At 35.9% G+C, this 24097-nt stretch overlaps 2 protein-coding genes across 2 annotated transcripts in view; one reads left to right on the top strand and one right to left on the bottom strand.

The window, feature by feature from the left end:
- LOC142345657 (pre-mRNA-processing-splicing factor 8) overlaps window positions 1-24097 on the top strand; it is a 77645-nt gene that overhangs the window by 26790 nt on the left and 26758 nt on the right. Inside the window, exons 18-25 of the mRNA XM_075397853.1 lie at window positions 2030-2217; window positions 2537-2704; window positions 3226-3444; window positions 3771-3907; window positions 4083-4232; window positions 4485-4720; window positions 5116-5254; window positions 5549-5777. Of these exons, the coding sequence (XP_075253968.1) occupies window positions 2030-2217; window positions 2537-2704; window positions 3226-3444; window positions 3771-3907; window positions 4083-4232; window positions 4485-4720; window positions 5116-5254; window positions 5549-5777 (1466 nt within the window). The remainder of the gene's footprint in view (window positions 1-2029; window positions 2218-2536; window positions 2705-3225; window positions 3445-3770; window positions 3908-4082; window positions 4233-4484; window positions 4721-5115; window positions 5255-5548; window positions 5778-24097) is intronic.
- Window positions 12309-23936, bottom strand: LOC142346302 (acid phosphatase type 7-like). The gene is made up of 9 exons (XM_075398825.1): window positions 23557-23936; window positions 23074-23292; window positions 22624-22821; window positions 16495-16636; window positions 16125-16248; window positions 15808-15941; window positions 15445-15544; window positions 13040-13201; window positions 12309-12688 (listed from the first exon to the last, which is right to left on the bottom strand). Exons 1-9 carry the CDS (start codon window positions 23711-23713, stop codon window positions 12503-12505), a joined length of 1422 nt encoding a protein of 473 aa, XP_075254940.1. The 5' UTR covers window positions 23714-23936; the 3' UTR covers window positions 12309-12502.

Genomic DNA, 24097 nt, shown 5'->3' with positions numbered 1-24097 from the left:
TTTTGTCATTTTTTAGGTTGCTCTAGCTTCAAGGGCCACGGAACTTCCTCTAGAGTTTTATAACATGTTACTGCATAGTTTATAGATGAAATGGAATGGTCTTGGAGATTTTAATATCACGAATTTAAGCAATTTTTAAAAATATTTTCAGTTTCTTCATTTTTTTGAAATTTTTCCGGCAACAAAGGCCCTAGGACCTCCTCCAAGGTTTGATAATAAGCTGCTGCATAGTTTCTAGAGTTAATGGGATTGTCATCAACAGTTTTTATGACTTCAGTTTTAGTAATATTTAAAAACTTTAAAACTTTTAGTTTTGTTAAACTTTTCAAGTTTTTGGAAAGTTTTTTTGTTTCAAGCGTATGGATCTTTTTGAGCCAGTGAAACTTTTTCAGGCTTGAAACAGGGATACTGGATAGTCTCTTGAGACAAAGAAATGGTTCTTAAGATATTAATGTCTGAAAAAATTTGGAAATTGCAAATTTTAACATAAACTTGCTAAAATTCAAGACATTAATAAAGACGTTAAAATTCAAGACGTTAAAATTTGCAATTTCCAAATTTTTTCAATGTTTTTTGTCCTTTTCTGAGTTTAGTGATCATTACTGGCCAACGAAACTTTTCAAGTCTCGGAGATGGGTTACTTGACACAACTTTCGAGACAAAAAATCGTTTTTGTTTTTTAATTTCCGAGTTCAAATCTTTTTTAATTTTGCCCTTTTCAGTTTTTTCTTTATGATTTATTATTAACAAGGTTAGAAAACTAGAATTTGCAGTGTCGAATCCAACCATAGAAGATATTCCTGTCTCCTTTTCTCTCTTTCGGTTGGGGTTCCTTTCCTTCTTTTCCTCGTTCACGTTTTATCTCTATCTCTCTCTCTCTCTCTCTCTCTCTCTCTCTCTCTCTCTCTCTCTCTTTGTTGATTCCGCACTTCAGCTGCTGTTATGTGGCGTAATGTCACCATCTCTGATCCTCATTATCAATGAGTTATAGTTGAAATGTTTTCTGTCATAAATGATCTAACAGCCACTTTTAAGAAATCATTGTTAATTGCTCTCAAAAGCAATTTGTAGCAAATATATTAATCCTGTTTGTCTTATATGAAATTTTTCGCTTGGCCAATTTTTCGTCTGACTCATTTGACTTTCGTATTCAGAAAGGGGATAAAGAGGTAGCGTCCTGAGGACACTAAACCGTGGCTAGCTGTTGACAACGCCAACCGCTCGCCCGTCGTTTGAGAGCAATTCGCCCGGCGTTAGTCGGTTATGTTTCCAGTTTTTTTTTGTTCAATTTGTTTTTGAATGCCGTTTCTATTCTTCCTTAAATTTTTTATTGCATTTGTGGAGGTTCAGGGTTCACATAATTGTTCTAGTTGTTTAGTCATAATCATGGGCAATTTTCTCCTTAGAGTCGTTTCCGGAATGTTTTTTTTTTAAGATCTGTTCACACATTTTCATGATTTTCGAAGTCAAATTGGAGTAGCGATTTTGATCACGCCGAAACAGGAAGTGGAGCGAAAAGGCGAGTGCTTTTGCGGCGTGAAAGTTTTTCGCTCTAAATTTAAAGCAGAGTGAGAAAACGGTGTTTGAACAAAAATTCGCTTTCTCGCTAGTAGTTTTTTGTTCACATGCGGCAATTTCGCTTTAATTTTTACTGTTTTTTCGATTTTTTGGATCGGATTTTTTTGTAAATGATTTTCCCAATTCATTTATAGTCCGTTCTAGGTCTAGTTTTCTGTTTAGTCAATGAAAATTCTTTGAATTGTACGTCAGGACTTGTCCTGCTATGTTTTTTTCGACTGGCCATTTGACTTTTCGTCCTCAATGACGAGATAACGGAGGGCATTGATTCGCTGAGCAGTTCTCTTAGCCTTACGCCGTACGAGTCTGTAATTATGCGATTCATCGAAAATATTGGGGGGGGGGGGCTTAATTTCACTCTTTATAGTTTGATCAGAGATGTTTGATTTGTAATCCACATGCTGTTTCACTTTCTTATATTTCTTAATCTCTTTGCGCTGTGTTGCTATAGGTATCAACAATCTGCAAGATGTGTGGGATACCTCGGAGGGAGAGTGCAATGTGATGTTGGAGACTACGTTTGAAAAGATGTACGAGAAGATTGATCTCAACTTGCTCAATCGTCTCCTCAGACTAATCATTGACCACAACATTGCTGATTACATCTCAGCCAAAAACAACATTGTTATTAATTACAAGGCAAGACCATAGCGTGTACCCATTTTTAGTTTACATGAGACGACTCATATGCTGCTGTGTATTGTTCTTCCATTGAAGACAAATAAAATGTTATCAAGCACGTGTTACTGTTTGCGACAATTAGGTTTTGGAATTTCTTATGCTATATGGTTGATATAATTGTTGTGCTTTGGACATATAATGGTAACAGAACGTGAACTTATCTTCTGCGATTTTGTTTTTTTTTGCTGAAATGCATTTCATTGGCAGCCTGCAGTAGGAAGTTTTAATATGTATGTGAAGTTTCAATATTTCATGATTAACTACTCTGCTGTTTTAGGACATGAACCACACCAATTCATACGGAATAATTCGTGGCCTGCAGTTTGCCTCTTTTGTGACACAGTACTACGGACTGGTGTTGGACTTGCTAGTACTGGGGTTACAGAGAGCCAGTGAACTTGCGGGACCTCCACAGATGCCAAATGACTTCTTGACTTTTCATGAGGTAAAAAAAAACATAATGCTTGCGTTTTTTATCTGTTGATCTGAAAGGTATTCGAACTTTTAAATCTTCGGATACCTTGAATGATTTTGAATTTGCATTTTATGAGAGAAAAACCGATATGAAGAACCAATGAGATGGGATCAAGTAATATCACAGGTATTCTCAGGTTATGTTCGCAAGTGTGAATCAGATGTGAATTAGCAAAGTAGCATCCTTATAACCGTGCCATGCAGCGGCTCCTTCTTTCGTATTTCCAAAGACATTCAAATATTTCCAAATTAATATTCAAATTAACTGTTGGGGAAAGTGCGTTATTACTCCTCTTACCTCTTACTCCTGCTAAGTAGAAACTCCTTTATTACTCAGATAGAGTCTCAACCAAATTTGTGAAACACGTTTTATGTGGTTGATCAAGCGTAAACATTTCTCTATTTTCTTAAATAGTTAATGAATTCTGCGTGGGACAGAATCTCAAAAGTTTTTGAATTTTGCGTGGGACGTAAGTTATTAATGATTTTCAGGTATCAGTTGAGACTTGCCACCCGATTAGACTGTACTCGCGATACATTGACCGCATCCACATGTTCCTCAGACTGACAGCCGAAGAAGCCAGAGAGCTGATTCAGAGGTACCTCACTGAGCATCCAGACCCTAACAATGAGAATATTGTCGGCTACAATAACAAAAAGTGCTGGCCAAGAGACGCCAGGATGAGGTTGATGAAACACGATGTCAATTTGGTCAGTGTACGCTTAACTGTATGATAAGAGTATAAGAAACAGACACCAGTTTTATTTGGTTCAAAATTTTTGTAATCATTCTTTATCGGAAGATGGTTTTGCGAGTCTTGTCATTAAAGAAAGGGTTATGGAATTTTCATAGACATTCCTGTGATTTTTAAATAGCTTGGAGAATGTTGAGATTGTGAAAAGTGAAGTAAGTTTTCGACTTCAATATTCATCTTTGAAACTGGATGTTACAGAAACTCGATGAATTAGCGAGAATTTTTCGAGTGTTGAGTGGATAAAAAGGCTCCAAGGTGAAATATTGTGAACGTGTTCTTCAGGGTCGCGCAGTGTTCTGGGACATGAAGAACCGCCTACCGAGGAGTGTGACAACTTTCCTGTGGGAATCGAGTCTCGTTTCAGTTTACAGCAAAGACAATCCCAACCTCCTCTTTGACATGAGTGGATTTGAATGCAGGTAAAGGGTCAGCTAGAATTTGACGCCTCATATCCAATTATTACGCTTTCACTAAATCATGATCAAAAGGGAATCGTCAAGTTAAAACCATCATGCTCTGGTCTAATTTCGCAACTAAGTTCTGAGTTCTATCGATGGTAAGACTCAAGATTATTACATGTTGTTTTGGTTATAGGATTCTGCCCAAGTGTCGAACAACGTTTGAAGAGTTCAGTCACAGAGACGGAGTGTGGAATCTGCAGAATGAAGTCACTAAAGAGAGAACTGCTCAGTGCTTCCTCAGAGTGGACGACAACAGCATGCAAAAGTTCCACAACAGAATCAGGTTAGAAAACTCTTCGAAATTCAGCAATCAACAACTATCAGATTTAGCTGAAACGGACTGCGTTGTCGGGATCCGGTCTTCCGCTTTTCAGACATTTTTGTTGGATTTAAATAAATTAAACGTTGAGGAGTTTTGAAACGTCGAGTTTTGAAACTTAATTACCATTAATATATAATATCAAATACACAGCAAATCCGTATCCGTTGGTTAAGCAAAATCTAAAAAGCAACTCATTAATGTTGTGTTGAACAGAATGATTCTGATGGCCTCTGGTTCGACTACTTTCACCAAAATTGTCAACAAATGGAATACAGCGTTGATCGGTCTGATGACTTACTTCCGCGAGGCAGTTGTCAACACACAAGAACTACTGGATCTTCTGGTCAAGTGCGAAAACAAAATCCAGACGAGAATCAAGATCGGATTGAACTCAAAAATGCCAAATAGGTTCCCTCCAGTTGTGTTCTACACGCCTAAGGAGTTGGGAGGTTTGTGACTTTCAAATTGCAGTTGATGTTATTACAGCATATTCTCAGTAGACATGGCCATAAAAAGACTCAAAGATAATTTTAAAAAGTAACGAACCGATTGAACGAGATTTTAGGACAGTTTTAGATAAGAGCTTGATAGCCTTGCTGATGTATTTTCTTTTTCCTGAAAAATTTTTTGAACTTGTTCGAAGAAACCTGAACCTTGAACTGATGATTTATTTTTTCTTGTGTTTGTTCCACATATTCTCTAAATATAGACTTTTAATAGCAACTATCCACGCTGTTCAGAAGGAGCATAGAATGTGAAATGTCTTCTTGAACTTTAAAAAATCGGATTATCAAACCGAGGGAGAAATAGTCCGTCTAGTGAAGGGAGTTTTTGGCCTGCTTAGGGCTTGGCATGTTGAGCATGGGACACGTGCTGATTCCACAGAGTGACTTGAGATGGTCTAAACAGACAGATGTGGGAATTACTCACTTCAGATCAGGAATGAGTCACGATGAAGATCAGTTGATTCCAAATCTCTATAGGTGGGTGAATGAAGTCTTAACAAAAACATTTAAATTCTTGGCAACAATGGCGTTGTTTCTGCTTAATAGAAATACCTACAACTTTGATGATTTGAGTGAATATATTAAAAATAAGAGTTCTGTCTGACAAACCGAAGAAAGGAGCACGTCACCTAACTTAACATTTCGTTTTGCTAAAAATGTTTGATATTTTTTGCAGTTTGAAAAATTTTTTGGCAGCAGTTTTTTAAAATCAAAATTTGGTAATGATGTGTGATGTAGTGTTAGATTTAAACCTCTTAATTATCTGATCAGATACATAAACCCATGGGACAGTGAATTCATTGACTCTCAAAGAGTTTGGGCAGAGTATGCTCTGAAGAGACAAGAGGCCAATACACAGAACAGACGACTGACTCTAGAGGACTTGGAGGATTCATGGGACAGAGGCATTCCGAGGATTAACACTCTCTTTCAGAAGGACAGACATACGCTGGCTTATGACAAGGGTTGGAGGGTCAGGACTGAATTCAAAGCGTACCAGGTAGGTGTATGGACTCAGCACTAAATTGAATTTATTTTCGCTATGATGATAACTATTAATCACATGAATGGTTTTCCAGTGGAAGGTACAGTTTTCATTACTAATACTGCTTTTGCAAAATCTTTTGAAGGTCAAACTCTTAAGACTCTTTGTGTGAATTTTTATCTTTTTGAATTCTGTCCATGCAAAACTTTATTTTGAACGCTGGCATCTCAGACAACTAAATTTTTCCATGCATGGTTTTTGTCCATTTAATTTCTGACATATTTTTGGGTCATTTAGGGTCTCTACCTAATGAGTTTTCAGAAATTTTTAAATTTCTCTCGAAAGAAGTTTGAAGCAATTATTGTAGTCGTGTGTCTTTGTTATGTATTGACATTTTTGTTCTAGAATAGTCTTTACTAGCGTGACATAAATCGTTCTTTCAGAATTTAGGCTGCTAGCTCAAATTACTAAGTTAATAGCCTCAGACCCTCCCCGGTGAATTAAGCTAATATTAGGTGGCCTTACGTTAAAAAATACTTCGTCTGACTGTCATTGTTTAATGTTTGATTAATAGCCTCCGTCACCCTCACAACGGCTATTATTTAGGCGCGCTCCTTTTTACGATTCGAAGAGGAGTATTGGTTTACTATCGGTCGTTTTGTCTTTTAAAGGAAGTAGTTTTGTTCATGCGAGGTTTTCACCTAAAAGCGAAAGTGAGAAAAACTGTCATGTTGAACTGGTTTCTGCTGAGCGAGAGTTCATATTATGCGCTGCGTTTAGTGAATGACTCTCCGACTTCGAAAAATGTTTGTGACAGAATGCGGCATATAGATATTCTTTTTAAGCCGTTTTTAACCAATTGGCCCGTTTTTTGTCTTTAATTTGGTATTTTTATAGCTGCGAAGCTGTAAGCTGAGCGTAGCTGTATTGCGGTGCTCTTGGTTTTTTTTGTTTCGTCGTCTGACGCTCTTTTTTCGTTTTACATTTGTTCACACAGCAAAGCTGAAAAAGTCAAATTTTCTGAATGACTTCTTCCTCTCACTAACGGCATTTGCGCGCGTGACGTCATTTCTCACTCGCTTTAGCAAAAGTTTTTAGGTTATATGCGTGATTAGATTTTGATCATACGTGACTTACCTCACTCAATAAAATGACTTTTGCACTTTAAAACTTAGGTTTAATTTGAATTTGTTTAAGGTCAAAGGAACTCATTTATGTAGTAAAGGTCCCTAATAAGAGGCTTCTGTGGAATGAATTTTAACAACCTTTATTGATTTATCGCTGAATGTTTTTTAGCCTAGTTTTTTGCGTGGCGTCGATTTTTTTTTCAATTTAGATCTGTATCTGTTTCTATCTCTATTATATGGCACGCAAGTCTATTCTTTCGCAGCTATTCCGGCAATCTGCCGGCTATGTTTGTTGAAATAAATCTTAGCCGATGCTGTTTTAATATGAAACCCTCTTGAAATTAATACCAGTTTTTTGAGAGCCGAGCAATGCTTGATTGAGCACATGTCCTGCTATGTTTTTCAATTCGGTTTACCTTTTGATCACGTTTTTCGTTTTTAAGCGTCACGATTTTCACGTTTGTCTCGTGACTTACCTCAATGTTTCAACTGAATGGATTTTAAATTCTTTCACGCATTGAATTAAGCAATATAGTGAATGCGGTCAAAGTCAAAAGAGCCAAATCAAAGAAGCGGGATAAACCGATAAATCCCGGTCATTAAATCTTGTTTTATCTTCAAAATATTTTGTTGTCTTGATTAATTGCTCCCAAAAAGTTGTGCCAACCAATTTGTCCGTTTTGTGCCAAAGCAATGTCTTGGCGGTTTTTCGTCAACCCGACTTGACTTTCTTCAAAAACGAATAGACTGGTAAAGCACGAGTGCATTGAGTCGCCGTTGCGTTCTTTTTGATTATAGCTGCGAAGCTGTAAGCTGGGCGTAGCTATATTGGGGTGCTCTAGTTTTTTTTTGTTTCGTTGTCTGACGCTCTTTTTTCGTTTTACATTTGTTCACACAGCAAAGCTGAAAAAATCAAATTTTCTGAATGACTTCTTCCTCTCACTAACGGCATTTGCGCGCGTGACGTCATTTCTCACTCGCTTTAGCGAAAGTTTTTAGGTTATTTGGGTGATTAGATTTTGATCATACGTGACTTACCTCACTTAATAAAAATGACTTTTGCACTTTAAAACTTAGGTTTATTTTGAATTTGTTTAAGGTCAAAGGAACTCATATGTGCAGTAAAGGTCCCTAACAAGAGGCTTCTGTGGAATGAATTTTAACAAGCTTTATTAATTTATCGCTGAATGTTTATTAGCCTAGTTTTTTGAGCGGCGTCGATTTTTTCCATTTAGATCTGTATCTGTTTCTATCTCTATTATATGGCACGTAGGTCTATTCTTTCGCAGCTATTCCGGCAATCTGCCGGCTTTGTTTGTTGACATAAATCTTAGCCGATGCTGTTTTAATATGAAACCCTCTTGAAATTAATACCACAGTTTTTTGAGAGCCTAGCAATGCTTGATTGAGCACATGTCCTGCTATGTTTTTCAATTCGGTTTACCTTTTGATCACGTTTTTCGTTTTTAAGTGTCACGATTTTCACGTTTGTCTCGTGACTTACCTCAATGTTTCAACTGAATGGATTTTAAATTCTTTCACGCATTGAATTACGCAATATAGTGAATGCGGTCAAAGTCAAAAGAGCAAAATCAAAGAAGCGGGATAAACCAATAAATCCCGGTCATTAAATCTTGTTTTATCTTCAAAATATTTTGTTGTCTTGATTAATTGCTCCCAAAAAGTTGTGCCAACTAATTTGTCCGTTTTGTGCCAAAGCAATGTCTTGGCGGTTTTTCGTCAACCCGACTTGACTTTCTTCAAAAACGAATAGACTGGTAAAGCACGAGTGCATTGAGTCGCCGTTGCGTTCTTTTTGATTATAGCTGCGAAGCTGTAAGCTGGGCGTAGCTATATTGGGGTGCTTTAGTTTTTTTTGTTTCGTCGTCTGACGCTCTTTTTTCGTTTTACATTTGTTCACACAGCAAAGCTGAAAAAATCAAATTTTCTGAATGACTTCTTCCTCTCACTAACGGCATTTGCGCGCGTGACGTCATTTCTCACTCGCTTTAGCGAAAGTTTTCAGGTTATTTGGGTGATTAGATTTTGATCATACGTGACTTACCTCACTCAATAAAATGACTTTTGCACTTTAAAACTTAGGTTTAATTTGAATTTGTTTAAGGTCAAAGGAACTCATTTGTGTAGTAAAGGTCCCTAATAAGAGGCTTCTGTGGAATGAATTTATTGATTTATTGATTTATTGATTTATCGCTGAATGTTTTTTAGCCTAGTTTTTTGCGTGGCGTCGATTTTTTTTTCAATTTAGATCTGTATTTGTTTCTATCTCTATTATATGGCACGCAAGTCTATTCTTTCGCAGCTATTCCGGCAATCTGCCGGCTATGTTCTTTGATAGTCTGCAAATTTACCTCTCACCGGAATGGATTATAATGGAATCACATGGTAAAAGCGACAGTTGTGGTAATTTGACACCCCAAAGCAAACAAACTCTGCTGCCGACTAAGTGAGTATAGCCTCCCTTAGCTCAAGCTAAATGGACCAGAGGCAGTCACCAAGCCACGAATTTCAGGCCGATTTGGGGCCTTTAGAAGGACTCGTCTCTTAGATTTGACTTTTTAGAATAACTATTTAACACCCGATCTCTTGATTTTGCGAGTGTTTTCTTCAAAAAATTATCTGAAAGAGGACTTACTGTAGTTTTGTCACTTACGCGTTTGCGCTATGAATTTTTGCTTTAATTTTTCTGCTTTTTTATTGATATCCATGTACTTTGGCTAAGGAGTCGACTTTTCTTACTAGTTTTCCATTCAAATGTACATTCTATTCTATTCAGAGCTTAAGTTATGTTAAAATTTCATAGACCTGAAGCTGGTCTCTTAATTTCATTAATGAGTGCTTCTTTACCAAATTTCTTTCTTTTTTTCACGTGCTTCAGTTTTCTTTTAAATCCATTCCTATTCTTTTTGAGGTCTAGGTTTTCTGCGAAATGCATATTCCTTATTGTTTGGGAGGTTAATTGTAGATCAATACTTTTTAAATTTGTTAACCTCAACAAAGCTCTATACACTTTTTTGAATTTTTCCTCTCACTGATGGCATATGATTGCATGTCGTTATTTCTTACTCACTTTAGCAGTGGCTTGTAGGTCATTTAAATAATTGGATTTTGATCATACGTGACCTAGCTCTCTCAAATAGTTAATAGCCGCCTCAGCTTCTCAGCTGGCTATTATAGTGCTCCTTTTTTACTTCTTCGTACTTAAAATTTTTGGCTTTACCTTAGTTCACAGCTTGTTCAACATTTAAAATTTTAATCAGCTTAGTCATAAAAACTCATATTTGAAAAACTCATATGAAATTTCCTAATACAAAGGCTGCTGTTCATTGAAAAGGAACAATCCGTATCAGTTTATTGCCGTATTTGTGTTGTTAGTATCCACGAAGCGATAGCTGAGGCTATTACTGGCCTTCTCTTTTTTTGTCAAGATTTTTGTTAAACCATGTGACGTCACAATCACTTCAAATCTGCTTTTCATTAATTTGTTCGGCACTTTTGACTGAATTGCGTGCGTGACGTCATTTTTCACTCTCAGCGGAGCGAATTTTTTGTTCATTTGCGTGATTAACTTTTTCGTCACATGTGACTTACCTCACTCTCAAAAATGACTTCTAGACTCTGAAACTGACTTTTCTTTACTTTAATTCAAAGAGATAAGGTCAAATGGGTGTGTGTCACTCTAAATGAAGGTTATTTGAGTGCAGCTAATAGAGACAGCAATTACTTATACAGATTCTTAATCTAAATGTAGCATCTCAGCTCTTAATAAAAAGAATAAATTTCTCTTTTGGTCTGTCTTTTTTTAAACTTTTTTTTAAGAGTACAGATCTACGAAGCTATTGCGGCTCTTTTCTGGCAATATGTCAGCTAAGTTTAAATTTTTGCTTGTTTTTTTTACTCTTCGATGATATTTTTTGAGTCTTCGATTGACTTGGTTGCTGGTCTCTTAATTTCATTAATGAGTGCTTCTTCACCAAATTTCTTTCTTTTTTTCACGTGCTTCAGTTTTCTTTTAAATCCATTCCTATTCTTTTTGAGGTCTAGGTTTTCTGCGAAATGCATATTCCTTATTGTTTGGGAGGTTAATTGTAGATCAATACTTTTTAAATTTGTTAACCTCAACAAAGCTCTATACACTTTTTTGAATTTTTCCTCTCACTGATGGCATATGATTGCATGTCGTTATTTCTTACTCACTTTAGCAGTTGCTTGTAGGTCATTTAAATAATTGGATTTTGATCATACGTGACCTAGCTCTCTCAAATAGTTAATAGCCGCCTCAGCTTCTCAGCTGGCTATTATAGTGCTCCTTTTTTACTTCTTCGTACTTAAAATTTTTGGCTTTACCTTAGTTCACAGCTTGTTCAACATTTAAAATTTTACTCAGCTTAGTCATAAAAACTCATATTTGAAAAACTCATATGAAATTTCCTAATACAAAGGCTGCTGTTCATTGAAAAGGAACAATCCGTATCAGTTTATTGCCGTATTTGTGTTGTTAGTATCCACGAAGCGATAGCTGAGGCTATTACTGGCCTTCTCTTTTTTTGTCAAGATTTTTGTTAAACCATGTGACGTCACAATCACTTCAAATCTGCTTTTCATTAATTTGTTCGGCAATTTTGACTGAATTGCGTGCGTGACGTCATTTTTCACTCTCAGCGGAGCGAATTTTTTCATTTGCGTGATTAACTTTTTCGTCACATGTGACTTACCTCACTCTCAAAAATGACTTCTAGACTCTGAAACTGACTTTTCTTTACTTTAATTCAAAGAGATAAGGTCAAATGGGTGTGTATCACTCTAAATGAAGGTTATTTGAGTGCAGCTAATAGAGACAGCAATTACTTATACAGATTCTTAATCTAAATGTAGCATCTCAGCTCTTAATAAAAAGAATAAATTTCTCTTTTGGTCTGTCTTTTTTAAACTTTTTTTTAAGAGTACAGATCTACGAAGCTATTGCGGCTCTTTTCTGGCAATATGTCAGCTAAGTTTAAATTTTTGCTTGTTTTTTTTACTCTTCGATGATATTTTTTGAGTCTTCGATTGACTTGGTTGTTGCTGTTGTTAACTTGGGTAAAATCGAACCTATTAATGGAATGAGCATTATAACTGAGCATCAAATCAAATAAAACGGCTGAAAACGCTGTTGTTTTAGAATAAAGACGAAGCAAATAACGTCATAGTAAACAATTTAACATATTCAACAAAATTTGAACTAATATTACGGAACAAGTGAGCAACAATTGGGAAAATCAGCTATGTTCACAAAACGTGAAACTCCTAGGAAAATTCAAAAGATAAGTTAAATTTTTCTCCGCTCGATAGCACTCCTAACTTTCTACGTCAGCTATATCGATCTGATAAAGTGGGTCCGAACAATAAGTGAAAGTGGTTTGATCGAAGTTTAAACTGAATTCTTTTTTCTTATAATCTGCGTAACTACGAAATTAATAGATAAATATAGATATAGAATCGCTGCAACCGTTGTTTTTTGGACAACAGTTTTCAATGCTACTTGTGGCAATATTTTGTGATTTGAATCTTTTGATGGGTTGCATCTGTCATTTTGTCTTCATTCTGCATGAGTTAGAATCGATCGCCGTCCAATCCCACTCCGAAGTTGGGGTAGTCTTGGCTTTTGTGAACTGTGAATGAGTCCACGACTCCTCCCTCGTCTATCGAGTACTGCTCTATCTCTAGAGTTAGTCTGTCCAGTACATTGAGACGAGTGAAGCCATACTGGTTGGTGCGGAACACGGTCCAGTCTGGTTTCTGCAAGAAAGTATCGATGAATAATAAGATTTAAAATGGAAACATTATTTTGCATCCCGTTGATTTAGTTTTTGCCCTTTCAGAAATTGCTGATATCTTGATTCTGGAGTATTATTATGTGCAAGTTGGCTGTATTGGTATATAGTTATGGTAGATACGTTACATATATGCTGGAAGTGTTTTCATCATAGTCCTTGCTCGTATTTTCCAGAATCGAAACTATGGATTTTATCTGATAGGAATACTTAGTAGAGAATTATTCTACCATTGTGAGCCTGGGTTAATTGTCCCAGATTCAATCAGTTCCGTTAAAAATGTATTTTGGCCAATTATGTGTTCTAATGAGCCCACCTCAAACTGAAAGAAGCCTCTGAACTCCCTGCAGCCGGCAGATCCAGTGATAACGTGAACAGGGTACATTGGGTCATCGTACTGGCTGGTGTTGCTCACTTTCTCATATTGGTAGTTGTAGATTGGATATAACCTCTCATAGTTGTGCTCATGAGCGTAGAACTAGAAAGAATAAGAGCAAAAATTTCAGCGAATACGATAAAAGTGGGTGCTTTCACCATGTTTTTGAATTTGACTTGTATCTTCGGAGTAAAACGTGGCCTCAAAAACTTTTATACACCCAAGAGTTTTCGACGCATGAAGTTTTGTCTGTTGTTGTTAATAGCCGCCCTCATTTTCTCAGCCGGCTATTATAGCGCTCCTATTTTTTTTTATAATCCAAGAATTGGATTGTATTGGTGCTATATCTTTTTTTTATTTTTGTAAGATGTTTTCACACTTTTTTCATGACTTTGAGCCTTCAAAACGGGATAAACAGGTGAAGCTCAGCGGGCATCAACATTTCATTAGAGACCCTTAACCGCGTTTAGTTGTCTTTCAAGTACTTGAAGTGGTGAAGCTACTGGGAATGCCGTATTTCAAGGTTAAAAGGTTATTTTTAGGAGTTTTTGAACCCAAAATGTTGCACTTTTTCGCATTTTTTTTCATTTTCCGAATTTTTTGTTGGAGCAGTCTGAAATTGAGGTTTGTAAAAGCTGATAGAGGTCTTTTTCAAGACTTAATCATTTTTTCTGGCCATTTCAAGAGTTATATGTTTTGCTTCTCCAAACAAAAACACCCAAATTTATACTATTTGTCATAATTTGTTTCAAACTTTTTGAAAGAATTTTTGAGTTTGTTAGCCCTACGTGTCAGGAAACCTCATCTAGGGTTTGATAATAGGTTACTGCACAGTTTCTAGTGGTAATGGAATGGTTTTCAACTTTTTAACTTTACGAATTCTACCAATTGTTTTAATAAAAATTGCATTTTTCAAATTTTCTGACCTTTTTTGTCATTATTCGAGTTTTCTAGCCCCAGGGGGCAAGAAACCTCATCTAGGGTTTGATAATAGTTTACCGAAACATTTTTATTGCCCATGAAATGGTTTTCAACATTTTAATATCATAATTTTTTCCAACATTTTTTTTATAAAACTTGCAATTTTTTAAAAATTTTTGTCATTTATTAGGTTTCTCTAAAATGAACGACCAAGGAATCTCCTCTAGTTTTTGATGACAGGCTACTGCATAATTTCTAGTGGCAATGGAGAAAGTGTTTCAAGATTTTATTATTAAAACTTTTAGCAATTTTCAAGTTTCCGAAATTTGTTTTTTTTCGTCAGTAACCGGGGAAACTCCTATAGGGTTTGCTAGTATGTTTTTGCATAGTCTTTATTGGCAAAAAATACTTTTCAGTTTTTTAATATTGCAATTGCAAGCAATTTTTTTAAAGCTTGCAATTTAAAATTTTTTGTCTTCAAACTTTTTGATTTTTTTGTCATTTTCTGAAATTAACGATCTTTACTGATCAACGAAACTTTTAAATGTTATAGACAAGTTACATGACAGAACTCCAGAGACCAAAAATTTCACTTCTCAATTTTTGAAACATGTGTCATATTTCGCGAATTTATCTAACTTTAGTGGCAAATTAATCTCTTTCAAGGCTATTGCCTTCAGGTTAAAAGCTTCAAGTGTTTCAGCAATGAATATCTTATTTTGTTTGTTTGATTCTTTTAGTTTCTCAACATTTCAGATTTTGTCTTTTTGGCTGGGTTTGTTCAATTGATCTGCTGGTCAGGTAAATAAGGTCTGTTTTTCATTCAATTCCTTGGATTGTATTTCAGGACTTGTCCTGCTATGTTTTTTTTACTTCGTCGAATAAAAAAATGTTTCGCTTTACCTCATTTTGCCGCTTTTTCAACATTTTGCGTGATATCTTTTTGACTTCTCTAGGCTAGTTTCTCTCTTCTCTCATTCTGCTAAAAGTGATTTTGAACATCAGTTGCTCAGCAAAGTAATTCAAAATGAACAGAGTCAGTATAAAAAATTGCAGTCAGAAATAGAAACGGGATAAACCCATAAAGCCCAATTTTAGATGCCCTCTATTTGAACGTCGTTCCTGTTAGTCTTAGTTACCATCTCTAATGCTTATTGGTATTGATAGTAGCCCCTGTAGCCTCTCTCTAAGAAACAGAAGTACGTTATGTTCAACTACAAAATGCCATCAAAATAAATCGGACTTAAAAAATGTTTTTGTACAAACATCTTTTTTTTCAATATCTTCTATTCTTTCAATCCCAATCATGCTTATTGGAATCAACGGCGGCTGTTTTCCGGCAATCTGCCGGGTATGTTTTTTAAATGCACCGTTAGAGTACCTTATTACTTATCAACTATTCGAATTTTAATATTTGAACTCACCTGGACATCGACTCCGTTCTCTAGGAAAAGTTGCTCCAACTCGTAAAGCAGCGTTCCATTGTCACCCTTCAGTCCAATGCGCATTGGGTTGTCTTTCCTCCTGTTTAATAGCAAGATTTTTAAGGCTTTACTTTGCTTCAGTGCAGTACACGGTTAAAGGGAACAATATTTTGAAACAAAATTGCCGGATAAAGCCCGGTGATTAAGTCATAGTGCATTAGGTTATCAAAATTCTTTAGAGCGATTGCTAGATGGTATTAGTATTCAGCCTATGAGCCATAAATTAAGAAGCTGAATTAAATCTGGAAAGGAATCCGATGCTTTTCTTAAAGCTGCTTCACGATCAGATCAAGTAGCTTTTACCTGCACGCGGTGATAGGATTAATTGGACTGCAATACATAGGTCGATGAGCTAGAGCTATGATCCAGGGTCTGGCTGCTCGTGATTCTTGGGTATTGGCTTTAGCAAGGTCTTCGACTATCCAGTTGTATTGAGCCTATTAAAAATGATCCAATTTTTAGAACCAGTTGGAATAAAGGAGCCTAAAACTTGAAAACAATCATGGGGCTACTTTTTGTAATTTGATTTAATCGAGCATTGGGATATTTTAAGACTGTTCTACAAGTCTTCAATTTTTATCAAACCAAGTTATTCGCTATCTAGGAAGTGCACTAAGTACCTGAGCCTGCCCGGTTCCGAAATTGGTGAAGAAGTAAAACTCGGCACTGAACACGATAAAGTGAATTGGTCCCATGTCAAAGCTGTGGTAGAACACACTTGGTGGAGGACCAGTGAAACGTCCACTAAAACATTTTTGAATTTTTCCGAACAATAAAAAATATTTGTCTTTTAAAATTTTCTATATGAATTTAGTTATCTTTGCTTTCTTTTCTGATTTGCGTTTAAATTATTTCAAAGGGCTCGGAAATTGTTCTGAAATCTGTTGGTCACTCAAATTTGTACCCTTGCAATGCAATTCTGAATTGCGTTTGGTTCTCTTGACCTCCAAACTGGAGCTTTCACATTAGTTAATGGAAAGAGATTCTCACCTGTATTCTGAGAAGTTGTTGTGATGTTCGTGATTACCAACACAAAAATTGTAGGGCAATTTGGTAGCCACCGGTTGGATCAAATCCATGAAAATGTCTCCCTTAGCACCAAAGAATCCGTTCATATTGTACGCAAAGTCACCTGAAAGCAAAACTTATCAGTTAAGTTTGGAACAATGGTGGTCTATGTTGAAATGTTCTCAGTACCCTTCTTGAATTAGATTTATTGTTAAAAGCCTCATCTTCTCAGCCGGCTATTATAGCGCTCCTATTTTGTTTTTTAATAGCCGCACAGCGATAGCTGGGGCTATTATTGGCCTTCTCTTGGTTTTTTTTACAATTCAAAGAATTTGAATTGTATTGGGGCGCTGTCTTTTTACGACTCGAAGAGGAGTATTGGAGAAGTCCTTTTTTTTTAATCAATTTTATTGGAGTGAATTTTTAAGCGGGAAATGAAACGCGTAAAAAAATTTGGAGTGATTTGGTTGCTGAACAAAAGTGAAGAGCGGAGCGAAAAGAGGGTGGTTTTTTGTTCATACCGCTGTTTTTGAGAGAGCGAGAAAGTGATGCGTGAAAAAATTTTCTCTGAGCGAGCGAAATTTTTTTGTTCACGTGCGGCTTTTAAAAGCAGGTTTTTTGCAATTTTTCTTGTTTATGAGGTTTGATTATGATATTGTATTGGATTTGAGCTCGTTCTGATAGGAATTGAAGGTTTCAAGTAGTTAATTTGAGTTTTATGCAATTTTGGAGGTTTTTGATCAGTTTTGGTGATTTTTCGACGAAATTTAATGTATTTTGGCCTTTTATTTTGTTTTAATGCTTTAAGTGCAATTTTCATAGAAGCTCGTTACTCAAGGAATATCAGCGATACAAATTGATTACAATTTTGTTGGTATAAAACATTTTTTCTGAGGAAAAATGACAGAAAAATTGAGAATTTTTTAACCAGTTTTTTAAATTTTTTGCTTCTTTTCGTTTTTTTTTTTCAATCGTAGACAATTTTATTAACTTGTTATGACTTGCCCATCATTTCTCGAGCAGTTCTTTGCGCTATTTGCTCAAAGTAACTTCATTTGGCTTTATTTTTTCTTGTAAAATTTAAAAAACACCTTACTTTTTCTCGTTTTTTTTTTGTTTAATTTGGTTTTAAATGTCGTTTCTATTCTTCCTCAACCTTTGAGAGCATTTGGGGAGTTTTCTAGTGGAATTCAGTTGTGTTAGCTCTTTTGGATGTCTCTCATTTTCATTAATATTAGTTTCGAGTTGTTTTTGTTAAAGAAAATCGAGTAAATCAGAGCAAATTTTGGCCACTTTTTGTCATTTTCTAAGTTTTTTTTGCCTATTTCTTCCAATTTGATGTTTTTTGCTGGCAACTTTTTCCCAATAAGGAGCATTTTTGTAGGTGTTCATACTATGAATTTTCACTTGAAGTCTTAGCAGGGCAGTTTTCATTTAAACAAATTATAAAAAACTCTAATTCGTCAAAGAGTTTTTCTTAGTCTTTTTTATTTTGTTGTTTAACGTTTCTCTGCAAGTACTAGGTGGGCGATTGATCTAGCCAAATATATAACTAATTGATTTCTATGAGTTATGGGTGGGAAGTTGCATGTTATCTTTTTATAGAGAATTTTCTTTGGATTTTTAGAGAATAATTTTTTTTTGATTTTGTCCTTTGTGAAGTTTCCAGTTCTCCAGTCTTCTCTTTGTGAATTGGTTACACTGTCTGTCGATTGCTAATATGCTGGTGATGCATCTGATTAGTGAGAGTAGTCAGATTTCTACTTCGAGTCGTTTCCGGAATTCTTCCGGCTATGTTTTTTTTAAGATCTGTTCACACATATTCATGATTTTTGAAGTCAAATTGGAGTGGTGATTTTGGTCACGCCGAAACAGGAAATGGAGCGAAAAAGCGAGTGGCTTTGCGGCGTGAATTTTTTTCGCTCTAATTTTAAAGTAGAGTGAGAAAATGGTGTTTGAACAAAAATTCGGTTTCTCGGTAGTGGTTTTTTGTTCACATGCGGCAATTTCACTCTGATTTTTACTGTTTTTTTTCGAATTTTTGGATCGGATTTTTTTCTAAATGGTTTTCCCAATCCATTCACAGCTCATTCTAGGCCTAGTTTTTTGTTTGAATTGAATTTTCATTTCTCGCTAGTTGTTTTTTGGTTCACATGCGGCATTTTGACATTGATTTTCTGTTTTTTTTTCTTATTTTTTTATCTGATTTTTTAAAAAATGGTTTTCTCAATTCACTCATAGTCCACTCTTGGTCTAGTTTTTCTGTTTAGTCAATGAAAATTCTTTGAATTGTACGTCAGGACTTGTCCTGCTATGTTTTTTTATTTCGTCGTCATGATTTTTGTTACGACCATATGACGTCACAGCAACTTTTTGTTCATTCGTTCATGCAATTTCAACTGAATTGCATGTGTGACGTCATTTTTCGCTCTTAGTGGAGCGAGTTTTTTGTTCATGCGCGTGATTAAATTTTTGGTCACACTTGACTTACCTCACTCTCAAAAATGACTTCCTCACTTTGAAATTGAATTTTATTTACTTTAATTCAAAGATATAATGTCAAATGGGTGTGTGTCACTCTAAATGAAGGTTATTTGAGATCAGCCAATAGAGGCAGCAGTAACTTATACAGATTTTGAATCAAAATATAACAGATCAGCCTTCAATGAAAAGACGACTTTTTTGGTCTGTCTTTTTTACTGTTTTGTTTAGACTGCCGATCTACGAATCTATTGCGGCTATTTTCTGGCAATCTGCCAGCTATGTTTTACTTTGTCGAACTTTTTTTTCGCTTCACCCATTTTGCCGCTTTTTCGACATTTTGCGTGAAATCTTTTTGACTTCTCTGGGCTAGTTTCGCTCTTCTGTCATTCTGCTCAAAGTCCTTTTAAACAGCAGCTGCTCAGCAAAGCAATTCAAAATGAAGAGAGTCAGTATAAAAAAAATCAAAGTCAAATATAAACGGTATAAACCCATAAAGCCCATTTTTAGATGCCCAGTACTTGAACTTTGTTCTCATAAGTTTTAGTTGCTATCTATAATGCTCATTGGTATTGATGCTAGACCCTGTAGCCTCTCACTGAGAGACAGGAGTATGTTCAATTACGAAATGACATCAAAATAAATCGCACTTAAAAATGTTTTTATACCGATATCAATTTTTGTTGATATTTTTAATAGCCGCCCTCATCTTCTCAGCCGGCTATTATAGCGCTCCTATTTTTTTTTACTTCGTCGAATAAAAAAATGTTTCGCTTTACTTCATTTTGCCGTTTTGAATATCAGTTGCTCAGCAAAGCAATTCAAAATGAACAGAGTTAGTACAAAAATGGATGTCAGAAATAGAAACGGGATAAACCCATAAAGCCCAATTTTAGATGCCCGCTATTTGAACGTCGTTCCTATAAGTCTTATTTACCATCTCTAATGCTTGTTGTTATTGATAGGAGCCCCTGTAGCCTCTCTCTAAGAAACAGAAGTATGTTCAACTAAGAAATGCCATCAAAATAAATCGGACTTGAAAAAATGTTTTTGTACAAAAATCTTTTTTTTTCAATATCTTCTATTATTTCAATCCCAATCATACTTATTGGTATCAACGGTGGCTATTTTCCGGCAATCTGCCGGGTATGTTTTTTTATTGAAATGCAACTTTTGTTAACCAGTTTTTGGACTGCAACTGGGCTCCGACAATATATGTTGAGGTACCCAGTGTGAAGGCTGTTACAGACTCTTAAGAGCGAAAGATTAGTTGATGAGTTAGAAATGCTGAGCCAACACATTCAAATCAAAATTTTTGCGCATGTACCATTGAGCCAATAATTGTTATCTGGTGAGTTTTTGCACTCTCTGAGTTGTTGATTGAAAGCCGCCCTCAGCCTCTCAACGACTTTTGTTTAGACGCTCTTTTTCAATAGTTTGAATTGCATTGGGGCGCTGTCTTTTTTTCTAAGATCTGGTCACGTTTTCATGATTTTTGAAGTCAAATTCCAGTAGTGATTTTGGTCACGCCGGAACAGGGTGGAGCGGAAAAGCGAATGGTTTCGTGGCGTGAAATTTTTACGCTCTAATTTTAAAGTAAAATGAGAAAACTGTGTTTGAACAAAATTTGGCTTTCTTGCTAGTGGTTTTTTTTTCACTTTGATTTTTACTGTTTTTTCAATTTTTTTGATCGGATTTTTTTCTGAATGGTTTTCCCAATCCATTTATAGTTCATTCTAAGCCTAGTTTTTTTAATTCGAACAAATTTTCATTGCTCGCTAGTGGTTTTTAGTTCATCGTGCGGCATTTTGACATTGATTTTCTGTTTATTTTTTATCCGACTTTTATAGAAATGGTTTTCCCAAATCACTCATAGTCCGTTCTAGGTCTAGTTGTTTTATTCAAAAATTTTTTGAATTGTACGTCAAGACTTGGCCTGCTATGTTTTGTTTAATTCGCTTTACCTTTTGATCACGTTTTTTGTTTTCAAAAGTCACGATTTTCACACTTGACTTCTGGCTTACTTCACTCACTGTTTCAACTGAATGTATTTTAAATTCTTTTAGGCATTCAATTTTGCAATGTGGTGAATACCGTCAAAGTCAAAAGATCGAAATCAAAAGACAGGATAAACCGATAAAGCCCGGTAATCAAGTCATTGAGAATTTGGTTATCAAAGTTCATTAGTGTTTGCTAGCTGACATTGCTATTAAGTTTTCAGTTTAGAAGCTGAATTAAGTATAGTTTTAGAATCCAACTGAAACTACACGACAAATCAGAACATTTTTGGACAGTGAAAAAAAAGTCGGGCAATGTATCTCCTTTTTATAGCTGCGAAGCTGTAAGCTGAGCGGTGCTATATTGCGGTGCTCTTGGTTTTTTACAATTCAAAGAATTTGAATTTTGTTGGGGCGCTGCTTTTTTTTAAGATCTGTTCACACATTTTCATGATTTTTGAAGTCAAATTGGAGTAGTGATTTTGGTCACGCCGAAACAGGAAATGGAGCGAAAAAGCGAGTGGTTTTGCGGCGTGAACTTTTTTCTCTCTAAACTTAAAGTACAATGAGAAAACGGTGTTTGAACAAAAATTTGCTTTCTCGCTGGTGGTTTTTTGTTCACATGCGGCAATTTCACTTTGAGTTTTGCTCTTTTCTCGATTTTTTTGGATCGGATTTTTTTCTAAATAGTTTTCCCAATCCATTCATAGTCCGTTCTAGGTCTAGTGTTCTGTTTAGTCGATGAAAATTCTTTGAATTGTACATCAGGACTTGTCCTGCTATGATTTTTTGTTTCGTCGTCTGACGCTCTTTTTCATTGTACACTTCTTCACACAGCAAAGTCGAAATAGTCAAATTTTCTGATTGACTTTCACCTCACTAACAGGGTTTTCGCGCGTGACGTCATTTCTCATGCTCTCTCTAGCAAGGTTTTAAGTTCATTTGCGTGATTAGATGTTATTCATACATGACATACATCATACATCACTTGGTTATTATAGCTGAGAAGCTGTAAGCTGAGCGAAGCTATATTGGGGTGCTCTAGTTTTTTTTTGTTTCGTTGTCTGACGCTCTTTTTTCGTTTTACATTTGTTCACACAGCAAAGCTGAAAAAATCAAATTTTCTGAATGACTTCTTCCTCTCACTAACGGCATTTGCGCGCGTGACGTCATTTCTCACTCGCTTTAGCGAAAGTTTTTAGGTTATTTGGGTGATTAGATTTTGATCATACGTGACTTACCTCACTCAATAAAATGTCTTCTGCAATTTAAAACTTAATTTTACTTTCAATTAGTTTAAGGTTAAAGGAACTCATATGTGCAGTTAAGGTCCTTAATAAAAGGCTTCTGTGCAATCAATTTTGTCAAGCTTTTTTAATTTATCGCTGAATGTTTTTGTACCTAGCTTTTTGAGCGGCGTCGGTTTTTTCAATTTAGATCTCTGAATCTCTTTCAATCTCTATTATACGGCACGCAAGTCTATTCTTTCGCAGCTATTCCGGTAATCTGCCGGCTATGTTCTTTTTCTGTTTCAATGCTCATGTGCGTCAACGGCGGCTATTTTCCGGCAATCTGCCGGCTATGTTTTTTGTTGCGACTTGTGTCACCAGAGTCCTTTCTACACTACACTCACCGATATGAAAAATGAGGTCGTACATGTTCTTGTCCACATCTTGTTGCAGTTTGGGCAGACTCACGTGATTGGCAGCTCCCATGTCACCATATATGGCAAGTCTGGGATTCCACGTCTGTCCGCTGGTAGTGGAGTAATCGGGGAATGTTTTGAAGTGAAAAGTATCGCTGTCTTGCAAACCACTGCGCACGTAGTAGTCTGAAAAGGGAAATGTTGAAAAGAACTACCTGCATATTATGGTATTTTTCATTACTGATATCCTAAGCGATTGGTTGGTGATCGTTTGCTATTCGCCTTCTAATTGGTTAGAGTTGACAGTCTTAAGTTCTAATGGTCATAATAGCTCAACGGATTTTTGATTTCATTACGAACTGTTTTAAAGTGATTGCAGTTGTCAGATAAATTTAATTCAAAGAACTCCAACTCGATCTACGAAGAGGAAATACTCACAATAAGTAGTGTTAGGTTCCAGGGGTTGCATTGTAGCTCTATATGTGTAAGTTGTCCGATTGATAAATCCAAAATTGACGATAGTCGTGTGCACCAATGGTGTCATTGTGGCTTTGAGCGTCATGGGTGAGTTAAACTCTCCATCGGGGTAGAATATAACAAATCCTCGCCCAACGTCTATTAGGGTTGTCCACGTTACAAACATGGACGTAATATCGCCTTGAAAACAACTGAATATATACTTCACACTTGATAGAAGGTTGTTTTAAGTTTACCTGTAATGAAGATGCTGAAAACAATTGCAGCTTCAACCTTATTCAACTTGTTTTTCTAGATTTTTTGTAGAAATATTGCGTAGAATCATGTAAACTACAATGCGTTTATGGCTGAATAATTTCCGCAGAGTAATGTTTCTCGTTACATTTAGTAGACCACGAAAGACTTTTCTTTATTGTGGAGGCTGAGTTTTGTTTGTTTGTTTACCTGTGAACGAGAGATGGATTTGTCGTGGTTTATCAGGAGACAGCCTGGTCACAGCTTCTCGTGTCTCATCAGGTTGTTCTGTACCTCCGTGGGATTTAGATCCTCCAAATAATGTTGCTACAATGACCAAAATCTGCACTGCCTTAACTGAAATCATTGTGATTCAAGTAGTAATTAAGTGTTTTAAATGGGACTTTTTCAGGAAGCTGACTTTTTTTATATGTTGAATTGAGCGGAAGATGTCAATTAAGATTCAATGTTTTTGTCAATTACAGGAGTTATAATTCTGGCTGTCTTGTTGGTCGAACTATTTTGGTTTGCTGTTCCCGAATTGTTTTATTTACAAGAAGCTACAAGCATTTAGCTCAAGATATTTGCTCACAAATGTCGTAAGTGTCAGTAATTCTTGGCATTATTCATAGTGTTTAGGTAAATCATAAGAGCAACTGCTTATTTGGAAGATGGCTATTATAGGCTATGAATGGAATTCATCTGATCATAAAGGAGATATTGTCGTCAGCGCGCCTCGTAACTTTACTGC

This window comes from Convolutriloba macropyga, chromosome 9 (genome assembly GCF_964194025.1).
Source record: "Convolutriloba macropyga chromosome 9, txConMacr16.3, whole genome shotgun sequence".
NCBI classification, from domain to species: Eukaryota; Metazoa; Xenacoelomorpha; order Acoela; family Convolutidae; genus Convolutriloba; species Convolutriloba macropyga.
This window is presented reverse-complemented; position numbering and strand designations above follow the sequence as displayed.

Excerpts from the sequence above, each read along its gene's own strand:
- LOC142346302 (XM_075398825.1), bottom strand. The coding sequence starts at position 23,713 with ATGATTTCAGTTAAGGCAGTGCAGATTTTGGTCATTGTAGCAACATTA. Across the intron at positions 23,293-23,556 it reads AATCCATCTCTCGTTCACAG|GCGATATTACGTCCATGTTT; the intron begins GTAAACAAACAA and ends GTTGTTTTCAAG. Across the intron at positions 22,822-23,073 it reads GGAACCTAACACTACTTATT|ACTACTACGTGCGCAGTGGT; the intron begins GTGAGTATTTCC and ends TTCCCTTTTCAG.